At 40.9% G+C, this 11,360-nt stretch overlaps 1 protein-coding gene across 2 annotated transcripts in view; it reads left to right on the forward strand.

The window, feature by feature from the left end:
* Window positions 1-11,085, forward strand: part of UBE2K (ubiquitin conjugating enzyme E2 K) — a 38,724-nt gene extending 27,639 nt beyond the window's left edge. For both annotated transcript variants that reach the window (XM_081959049.1, XM_081959048.1), the window contains exons 3-7: window positions 2,508-2,566; window positions 5,571-5,653; window positions 6,767-6,866; window positions 7,098-7,226; window positions 8,149-11,085. In XM_081959049.1, coding sequence (XP_081815175.1) covers window positions 2,508-2,566; window positions 5,571-5,653; window positions 6,767-6,866; window positions 7,098-7,226; window positions 8,149-8,223 — 446 coding nt within the window. In that variant the 3' untranslated portion in view covers window positions 8,224-11,085. The remainder of the gene's footprint in view (window positions 1-2,507; window positions 2,567-5,570; window positions 5,654-6,766; window positions 6,867-7,097; window positions 7,227-8,148) is intronic.
* The last annotated feature ends 275 nt before the right edge of the window (window positions 11,086-11,360 follow it).

Below are 11,360 nucleotides of genomic sequence, written 5' to 3' on the forward strand. Positions count from 1 at the left end.
CTTAAATATTTAAAGCGACTTTCACTCGTTCTTCCTGGCCAATATTTGCACAATGAAATAATTGCTGAAAGATTGCATTTTACATTAATAAAACAGGCAAAAATATAAATGTGGTATTCTGTTTCCGTAAACCAGTTACCTGGGCTTCCTCAAGATACGTATATTTCAATCATGAGAATTCTTAGCAATTCCTTGAATACGGATAGAATTCTGAATATTAGTCCCTGCTTCTAGAGAACTCCCAATTTGTTCAAAAAAACCCTCAAATTTCCACGCCAGATAGCACCCACAAATAGTTTGCGCTAGGAGCTGTCATTTGGGGGAACCCCTCTCTAGAGCAGGGGTGTCCAAACTTGGGAACTTTAAGACTTGTGGACTTCAACTCCCAGAATTCCCTAGCCAGCGGCTAGGGAATTCTGGGAGTTGAAGTCCACAAGTCTTAAAGTTCCCAAGTTTGGACACCCCTGCTCTAGAGGTTGAGATTTTGCACTGGAAATGTAACTGTTGGACAGGTTTTTCAATTCTTTTTTTTTTCTCTTCTCACCTTCTCTTCCCCGACTCCGCTTAGCAACAAAATTCCAAGCAGCTGGTGGGTATTCTGTTGTCATGTGAATACTTAGAAAGTTTTTAAGTGCCTTCAGATCTGTTTCTTTCCGCTCGTATAAAGCAAATAGTTTCCTTAGTGAAAAGCTGTCCCTAAAACAAAATATAAAAGACAAATGCTTGGAACTGGAGTCAATGCAGAACGTAGGGGGAGAAAAACACTTTTTTTTGAAACAGAAACATGGCAATGCTTCTTCCTTCGTTACAAGGCAATTTCAACAAATTTCAGATCCATTTCCTTCATCAAGGAGTCATTGACATTCACCACCCCTGATTTAAAGGAGTTGGATGTTCATTTAAAATAGTTAGCAAATACCCGTGGAGACCTCTTTTCATTGGTGTCGCTCCTTTGGATATATAGTTGTTTCATGGTGTTCTTTGGGAGGATCCTAAAGTAGATTTTTTTCTTATTTAAAAATAATGAAATCCCCATTCAATTAGAATAACAGAGTTGGAAGGGACCTTGGAGGTCTTCTAGTCCAACCCCCCTGCTTAGGCAGGAAACCCTACACCACTTCAGACAAAGGGTTATCCAACATCTTCTTAAAAACCTCCAATGTTGGAGCATTCACAACTTCCGGAGGCAATTTCTGTTCCACTGATTGATTGTTCTCACTGTCAGGAAATTTCTCCTTAGTTCTAGGTTGCTTCTCTCCTTGATTAGTTAAAAAAAAAGATTCCTCCCCCCCCCCCCATCTTTTTTGTGGTTTCTGTAGAGGGCTGCGTGTTTGATCATGGCTCCAGCTAGAAAACCTCTGAACTTAGGCTAAATAGTGAGAGGTTGAATGTCTACTCAAGAAAGTAGACATTCAAATATTCAGCACCGCCATAATGTTCCTGTTGGGTTCCTGATGATCTGTGGTTGTTTCCCCCCCCCCCCCCCCCCCCGTGTTCTTTCCCTCTTGGCCTTTGTCAGACTGTCAGTCTGCATAGCTTTTAGTTTGTTTTATGGATGGCCTCAGGAACGATGACTCAGACACAGCCTCCTTCTCAGGAGGACTATTTTGGCTGAAGCAAAATGAATAATGTTTGGATGGATGGCCACCATTGTGGTCATCTCTCCCTCGTTTTTAAGTAGCCAGTTACCGAATAAAACTCTGAGCATGGCTTCGTCTTAGGAAGACACGTCAAATTAAACGCTTTGTTTTTGTTGGGAAAGAACATTCTTCAACGTCCTTCTATTTCGGGTCTTCTCCTTCACTGACCTTGGCAATTTTAAGCATGGTTGATTGGAGAATTTTGGGAGCAGAAATCCACCGATATTAAAAGTTGCCAAGGTTGGACATTCCTGTTCTCAAGATCTTATCCTGACAGTCTTCAATCTTTTCCAGACAAATACTGATAATTCTTGCGTTCATACTCTATCCTTGGAGATTTGCTACTCTTATTTGATTGTCCTTGACACTTGTTTTTTGGGGGGGCAGGGAGTGGAACTAGAGTTTTGGCATCGTCAGTTTACATCTACATTTGTGTTTGCTCCTTGTTAAATTGTCACTGGAATATTGGAATAGCCTCACCTTCATTTAATCAAATGGAGGATTTTATTACAGCTTTTAGTAAATTGTGCCCATATGCCAAGAGCTTTTCTCAGGGGAGAAAAAAGGCAACAGGAAGAAATAAGAACAATTACTGTGGTATTGTAGATGATGCACTGAAGGATTTCCACCTCAAGGGGTTTGCAAACTGAGTAATCTCTGTGTAATACTTACAATGGTAGAGGTAAACATGCTGGAAGGCTAGCAATACAATTTCCAGCTACATTACAAAAGGTGTCCATCCTGCCTTAGAACCAAAGCAAACTTTTAAAATGTTGTTGTTTATTATTTAACTTAAAGGAAAGTTCATTGCTGTGATAAATTAATGTCTGATAAGTATTTAGTGGCTATATGTTCTGGTTTTTATAGGAGGAAGATATCAATTAGAAATAAAAATTCCAGAAACGTATCCTTTTAATCCCCCTAAGGTATGGTGAATATAATTATTGTGAATAATTCTTTGGATTCTTTCTTTATGAATCCTTTTTGTGCAGTGCTCTTTATTTGTCTTGGCTGCCCCTCCAAGGTCTTTCTAATTGAATACAGGACAACCCCCCACCCCCAAAAAAACCCCAATTTATCTTTTATGATACTTTGGGAAACTCCCTGCTTATGAAATGCTTTGTGGTACATCAAAATTTCCATTTGTGTAAAAATTAATTCATTGTCTCTTTGCTTTAAGTGTGATCGCATGTACTAATGTCACTTCAATTAAATAAGATTTTTATTTAATGAGATTGCTTCTTACAGTGGCTCAAGTGCAACAGTAGAAAATTGTATATACTGTATGCTTACGTTTTCAGTGGAACTGATAGGTGGAAGGGTTTCTTTTCTGGGCTATTTAAAAAAAGAGCCAAATAGCTTAATGATAAAATGATAGCAATTGTCAAAGTAAGGTTTTCCCCCTGAAACAATAATATCGGTTGCAAAATAATAAAGAAAAACACCCTCTTACAGAATTTCTATATTCTCATCTGTGGGCAGCATGAGAATTGGTGAAGCCTAATACAACTTTAATGTAAAGTGGGCATCTCTAAATGAGCCAGTGAACCTGTATTTCTTTCACTCAATTCTTACCATGTTTACCCGAAAATAAGACAGGGTCTTATTTTCTTTTGACCCCCGAAATAAGCGCTTGGCCTTATTTTCGGGGCGGTCTTAGTATTTTAGAGGTGCAGGAGACGGCGAGCGTGGTCACCTCACGGCTGCTGCTGTGTTGCAATTTTTTTGGGGTGGCGGAGAGCTTATTTTCAGGGGAGGGCTTATTTTAATGCATGCGCCCCAAAGCCCAATTGAGCTTATTATCCGGGGAGGTCTTATTTCTGGGGAAACAGGGTACAAATAGCAACACATTTTAAAAATGAGCATTTAAGCCCTGTGTTGTGGTTAAGCACACAATTTCATACACAATCCACCAAAATCCAGTCGTTGGCACCCCAAATGCAGACGACTTAAACTCAGGAAGGAAAAGAACACCCCTGCCCTCCCCCCCTTTGGCCTTGAAAGCTTGTCCCAAACATTTCCTAGCGCTCCCAATTCCCACTGCTGCTGCCATGCTTCGTCCATCTGATCAAGAGGCCTTCATTCACAGAAGCTGCCATCAAATGAAAAGTTTCACTCTCAAATGCCCCAAGAACCTAAATTTAAGCTTGATGGCACCTTTCTTCTGAAGAACAATTTAATTACCGAGGAATGAAATGCGGTTAAGTTAGAGGGGCAGAAATATAAAGTATTACTTCTCAGTTTCTCCCAGGAATCTTTATTTTGAAAGATTAAAAGACAACAACACACAACCAGATTTGAAGTGGTTTAGAACTGCCGATCATCATGAGTTGAAGTTTTGTCTCTTCACCAAAATCTAAATTAATGTTGCTCCCTTTCCCCAAGCTGTTGGAAGTGAGATTAGTCTGGTGGTGTCCCAAAAGATGCTTTTTACTGGAAGTTACTGAACATTTCTTGTATTTTTCTTTTGAAGGCGTTTTGCTTGTCTTCCAAAAAGCTGCTTCGACTGACTGGATGGTGGAGAATGGAAGGATTGATACTCCTTGCAGACAGCTGGTCATTTGCATCCTTTTAGAGAGTCATTGAGGCCACTTGGGGGCTTATCTGTGTCCTCAGAGTCACCCGAGTAGAGCTACTACTACTTTTTCCAGAGACTACAGGACCTATTTGCACTACTCAGATGACCCTGAGGACACAGATAAACCTCCAAGTGGCCTCAATGACTCTCTCAAAGGATGCAAATGACCAGCTGTCTGCAAGGAATATCAGTCCCTCCATTCCCCAACATCCAGTTGGAGCTGAAAAAGTTTCTGGGATGAGAAGTGAAACTTCTTCAAAGAACAAACCATAAAGTCCAGTTGCCTCCTGAAAAAGCATCTTTGGGACAACCATGAACTGGATGATTTGAGAATATCTACAGACTTTTAAGTCTGGAGTTGTGTTACTTGTGAGAAGGTCTGAATGAGAGGACTGTGAGCATGGCTGTAGGAGCTAGCAACAGACACTCTTTTGTCACAGGGACAAAATACAACTCTTGACAGTACTAAGCAGCAGAATCCATATCCTGGGTGTCAGGGTTCCAAATAGCATCCAAAAGTAAATCAGAGTCCAAGGCAAAGGATTGCTCAAAGTTCCAATTTATTAAGAGAGCCACGTTGGCACAATTGGGAAAACCCGAATCTGAAAGCTTCCCGGTTTTCCCCACCCAGTTGAAACTTCAAGATCTTGCCCCCAGACCCACATAGTCCAATCTTCCACAGCCACACTGATAGCTTCCACCCATTCAGTTCCGGTCAGATGCAGAAGTGCAAAGACAAAGGATGACCTTGGCTTTCTAGAAAGAACGTTGTTATGGCTACATATCATCTAACTCCTTACAATCCCTCCTCCCCTTTTGCCACAATAGAAAATGCATAGCAGAATAATAAAAAGTATGGCAGGCCAAAGACCCGAAAGAAAAGATGGCTGCAGGCCTGACACCGGGGCAGTGTTTCTCAGAAATCTAGATTTTGGGTACCGTCGGAGCGCACAACATGAACACATGTTCCAAAGTAATAAGATGCTGAGTCCAAATCTGCAGAGGCCAGATGTTAAGATTATCACTCTTTTGAGGACCAGCCAACATTATGCATAAAAACACTGTAAAATTGTCCTGTGTGGCAGGGTTCCCCAACCCCCTGATCTGCAGCCCGGTGCCAGGCTGTGGCCCATTGGGAACCAGAGCACACAAGTGGCGAGCAGGCGCACAAAGCCGCATTTGTGCAAGTGGTGCGCATGCGCACACAAAACTGTTCTACAACCACTCACCTACACCCCCCCCCCCGCCCCTGCCGCTGGCAGTCCAGAGCCGGAAAAGTTGGAAATCACTGCAGTATGCTGCTTATTCATTGTGTAGCTGCTATTTTCATAACAGCTTCTCTTGTATTTTAGGTGCGGTTTATCACCAAAATTTGGCATCCTAATATTAGCTCAGTCACCGGAGCTATCTGTTTGGATATCCTAAAAGATCAGTGGTAAGGTTCCATACGAAGTTGGGGGGGAAATCCTGTAAATAATTGCATTATATTTGTAGATACGGGAGGAAATAGTGATCCTTTCTTAGTTTACCATATGATATTTGAAGTCTCAAACTGGCTATTGCTGCTCTCCAAATGACTTACCAAATTGCTTACATTGTGAGTTCTGAACAGCTTTGATCACAGTTTCCAAAGTTTAATGACAAACTATACCCTAAACAAAAATGATGAAGCATTGAGGGAGAAGAAAAAAATGAGAGTATTTTCATTTGTGTAACTTAATTTGGCCATATACCTGAACTACTGAGACATGGAGAAATGTAGCAGTAATTTCATTTCTCAAGTCTAGAAAGTGAATGTAAAGAAACACTGCTTTGTATCTGACATAATCATCTTTTTGATTTGATGTGTAAGCTGCCCAGAGAGGTCTAATATAGAATGTATGCATATATTTTAACCACTGATTATCGCCCTCCTATAGAGGCTAGAATATCACTGTAGCTTCATTTTGAGCAGAAAAAGAAAAGAAAAAAAATGTAGAAATAAGCAGAGTTAATAGCCAGGAAAAATGGGATCAAGGAAACAGTTGATGCATAGAAAGAGTTTAACCAAGTGAATATTATGCAGTTGATAATTTTTGACGTAGATAAAGGTAAAGGTTCCCCTCACACATATGTGCTAGTCGTTCCCGACTCTCGGGGGCGGTACTCATCTCCGTTTCAAAGCCAAAGAGCCAGCGCTGTCCGAAGATGTCTCCGTGGTCATGTGGCCGGCATGACTAAACGCCGAAGGCGCACGGAACACTGTTCCCTTCCCACCAAAGGTGGCTTCTATTTTTTCTACTTGTATTTTTACATGCTTTCGAGCTGCTAGGTTGGGAGAAGCTGGGACAAATAACGGGAGCTCAGTCTGTTATGCGGCGCTGGGGATTCGAACCGCCGAACTGCCAACCTTTCTGATCAACAAGCTCAGCGTCTTAGCCACCGCGTTTCAGGTGGTGATTTTCTGCCAAAGGGATATTACAGTGGTCTGGTCTTGTACTAACAGTCTGTTACATCTTGGTGTTACCTATGTCAGTCCCGTCCTCATTTTCCAACCTTAACTTTCCAGGGCCGCAGCGATGACTTTAAGAACAGTGTTGTTATCCTTACAAGCACTCTTGGCAGCTGCAGAACCTGATGACCCACAAGATGCAGTTGTGGCAAATCAGGTACAACCGCTACTCCCTCCTTTCCTTTTAGAAAACCCGCCATTTCCAAGGTTTTCGCCAAACCCACCCACCCTCCCGGACGTGGGGGTTTTAAAAATCTGGAAACCAGCATGAAAAAAGAAAGATGCTTTTTCACTCTGGGTTGAAGAGGATTATCACATTTCTCCACAGCATACAGATTTCCACAAGATTTCAATTTGTCTTTCCCCCCCCCTCTCTCCTTTGACACAGTACAAACAGAATTCAGAAATGTTTAAACAGACAGCTCGACTTTGGGCGCACGTTTATGCTGGAGCACCAGTTTCTAGTCCGGAATATACCAAGAAGATAGAAAATCTTTGTGCTATGGGATTTGATAGGGTAAGCCTCGCTTCGCGTATGGACTGCTATCTTCAATGTTACCAAGTGTGGTAAAGGGTTGGGTTTTTTAAACCAAATCTGCTTTCCTAAGATCCAGAATGAGAGCTACCTACTGTTCTGACCCAGGCTCCCCCAGCAGCACGAAGCCGAGTCCTCGTCCCGATAAACCCCTTTTATTTAATGCACAGTGAATCCCCCTCTAACAAAGTCTTTCCTCTCCCACAGTCTTTCAAGAGAGTTCACAATTACAACTTTTATCAGGCTTGGAGAGTGGCCAGGCCGAGATCTTTCAGATGCCGCAATACTTGGCAAGAATGCAGGAATGAACTAATTGTCTCCTGCAAACTCCACTCCCCTTTCACTCCTCTCTTATTAGTGGGGTGTTCTCTGCTATTTAAAAGATACAATAGCATTGGGTCTCTTCAGATCGAGCATTTATTTTAAAAAGCTTCTTCATTTTGTTAAGTTGTCTAGAACAATAATAAAGCAGTCTTTAAAAAATAAGTCTAATCATTTGAATATTCTATGGGCATTTATAGTTATTGACGTGCCTCCTTGCAGCAAACAGCCTGTTTCAGTTTAGCCTGATTAGAAAAAAAAATCTCCCTCCCAGCAGTTTGCCTCCTTGCAGCAAACAGCAAGTTTCACTTACAATTTAAGCACCGGATGATCAGCTGTTTCAAACCCATTTTCCCTGTTTGCTGCAAGGAGGCAAATTGCTGGAAGGCAGAGGCCAAAGGGTGGGGGCCGGTGGGTAGAGCTACATTCAGTGAATAAGAGGCACCCAAATTTTCACTCTCTTTTAAAGGGGGGGGGGGAAGGTGCGTCTTATACTCCGAAAAATACGGTATATATTTTTGATAGAGGTGCTCCTTCTGACCTTAGTTGCTTCTTGTCTTCTTTTTTTTTTTTTTTTTTGCAGAATGCAGTAATAGTGGCCTTGTCATCAAAATCATGGGACGTAGAAAGAGCAACAGAACTACTCCTGAGTAACTGAGCCCCGTGCAGAAACTGCTTCAGTGTAGCCCAGCCTGCCTCTTCTTGAGGAAACGTCACATCATCTGTTCTTTTTAGGTTTCAATATAGATTCTCTTTTAAAACTGGCATTCTTGCCTGATGCTATCTAGGCCCTGTTGGAGACTGACAAAAAAAAAAACTGCTTTGTAAATAAAGCGAATTAAACATCTGTGTAAATTTAAAAACAAAACAAAACACAAAAAAAAAACCCAAGGGAGAAATACTTTAATTTTTTTTTTCCTTACTAAATATTGTAAATTCTCAAGCTTGGCTAAAAAAAAGAAATATTCACTGGTGGGGACAACCTTGTCTGCTGTAGTGTTAGCAGTGCGAGCTGGAATTTGCATCAGAATTTTGACTTTGTCCAGAACACATCAGGTTGTGTGTCTGTAATCATCAATCGTTGATGTCACCCATCCCGGCTCCCTTACCGTTTTTTAAAAAAATATGGATCTTACATGCCTGTGGACTGACCTTAATATTTGCATGCCTGTACTTTTACCTAGATGCTTTGAAGCAAGTAGGGTGAATTGAACCAGAGCACCATTCGAAGTTCTTAAGGAGTATTCCATTCTTGTAAACTTTTTTTGCCTAAAGGTTTTTTTTTCCAGATGGCCTCGAAACTCAACATTGGGAGGGAGGGAGGGGGGCTTCACTCTGATATTTTCACCACCTTGGGGTGGGGTGATCCTGAGCACCCTCCTCCTCCTTCCCAGCCTCCTCCTCCTCCTTCCACCCCCCCCCCCAACCCTTCAGCTGCACGCACAGTTGCAATAATCACACTAGGAACCTCTCCGGAATGTGTGGGTACCTGTGCCATCCTAGCCTAGTTTTCCCACTTTGCGTGGTCTCTCTGGAATAATCCATACAAGTGTTTCCACCATTGTAATTTCTACACAATTGTATAAAAAAGGTTTGGTATCTTTGGACATAGCACAAACCAGTGGAGCTGCTGTTTTCTTTCTTCTGCAGAAATCAAAACCTCTTTCAATAAATTCTGGCTAGAATGAATTTGCTGAAAAAACCCGGGTCTCTGTTAAAAAAAATACACTTGAGAATACCATTCCTTTTTCTGTGACGCTGTCAGCTTTTTTTGGTCATAATAATCAGTTGCTTATACAAGGTTGTTTGTGCAAGAGCCACTTGTGTGTGTTTTTCCCCAGCTGACATTTGGAAATCTTGTTGGTTTTTTTTTTTTAAACTGTACATATATGTTAAATGCCGATAGTAATTTCTCCAGGATGAATGATCTTGCTAAAGCAACTGTACATACGCTGTGTCTTTGTATTCACTCTGGAGAGATCTGAACTCTTCTTCGGGTTGTTAAGTTTTCTATAAAACTAAAAAGTTGGAGAATTTCAGCGCTGCCCCGCCAATTTTTCTGAGCAAAAGGCAATGGCACACGTGGAGCATATCAAATTATTTTCCTCAATCCAGTTTCTTATGTACTGTAGATAGAAATGTTAAACATTACATAATATGTGTTTTAACTGAAGGACAGGCAATGGGCTACTCGTACGTTTTTGCGAAATTGTCGTGTTACATTACTGTAAAAAATAATAATAATAATGAGAAGTCGAGATGGGCATGCAGGATTCTCTCCTGCCAGATATTCAAGTTATCTATAGTTTCAGATATTATGACACAGAAAATAGTAAATTATTTGTGCAATACGAAACACTGCTTTTTCACATCCCATTTCTGCCTTCGGTGATTGTGTGATTTATCTCACAGTCATGTAAATCACTGGCAGAAGCCAAAGGAAATGTGACTCCCCCTTTTTTTTCCTTGGTATTTCCTTGATATTTTTTTTTTTTTTAAAAAAGAAAATTGTTGCTGCTCAACATTTTTGTTAAAATACTAGCCGGGGCAAATACAGCCCTGGAAATTTGCCATTTGTGTTTGTATTTTTCTTTAACCGTCTATATTTTGAAGAGGTCATCACAATATTATTTACCCTGGTGGTAATTGTGTAAACATAGATTTCATATTTCCTTGTTCTTGGCGAATTATTAAAAGAAAGAATTTGGGAGTAGTTAGTTGGGATAAAATGTCTTCTCCTTTTTGTATTTCGATAACCTTTCTAAGGAAAATTCTGTGGTGGTGTCAAATGAAATTAGAAAGGGGCTCATGATATATACATCTAGTCCTCGACTTATTAGCAGTTCATTTAGTGGCTGTTCAAATTACAACAGCACTGGAAAATGGGACTTATTACAATTTTTCAGATTTACGACCTTTGTAGCATCTCCATGTGGTCCCCTTTTGCGACCTTCTGACAAGATTCTCTTCAACAATCGTGTTACTAACTTACCAATCACATGGTGATGCACTTAACAGTTGTGGCAAGAAAGGTCGTAAAATGGGGCAAGCCTCACTTAACAAAGGTCTTACCTAAAAACAGAATTGTTGGCCGAGAACCAAGAACTAAGTCGAGAACTAGCTGTACATCCCTGTTCAGGGGTTCCTTGCTCACAGTGATAATTTCGCCTGAACTTTAATAAATTTCTACATAAGAGAGAGAACATTGGCCGATGGAGAGCCAATTTCTATGGAAACTCTAGAAGTACTACGTGTGACTAGTGTTTCAACCCTGATTAAAGGGAGAGAGATTTATGGAGAAAGGAAGAACCATATTGGCCTATATTTATGTTTAACCAAGACTGATCATAACTGGCAGTGCGAGGGACTAGATACTTAGGTTGGCTTTGGAAGGCAATTGAGCTGAACAGGTTAAAATTCTGTCGGGATAATCTAATCACAGATAGCAATGACTTGGAAATGATTAACATTGGCTAAGTTTTCAGTTTTTTTAAAAAAAATAAATATTATGAAGCATCAATTGAGCAACCTTTTTGATGTACGTGTGCGGTAAAGGAGCTGCTGCATAATGCACTCTCTCCAAACAACATTGGCGTAATTTCTCCTGCACAGAACCGAACCCTGAACTAGTCCAGTTTTAGTTTGGAATGTTTTTCAGAAGTGGGCTGGGATCAGTTACTCATTCAGAAAGGAGCCTTTTTCCCAGAGACCTCAAGCAAAGGGCAAAAATGCACATCGTATGGAAGCCCTTTCCAAAAGTTCCTATCGCATGCACGCTCTTTCCCTATCACGAGA

Source organism: Natrix helvetica (genome assembly GCF_964273705.1).
Source record: "Natrix helvetica genome assembly, chromosome: 7".
NCBI classification, from domain to species: Eukaryota; Metazoa; Chordata; class Lepidosauria; order Squamata; family Natricidae; genus Natrix; species Natrix helvetica.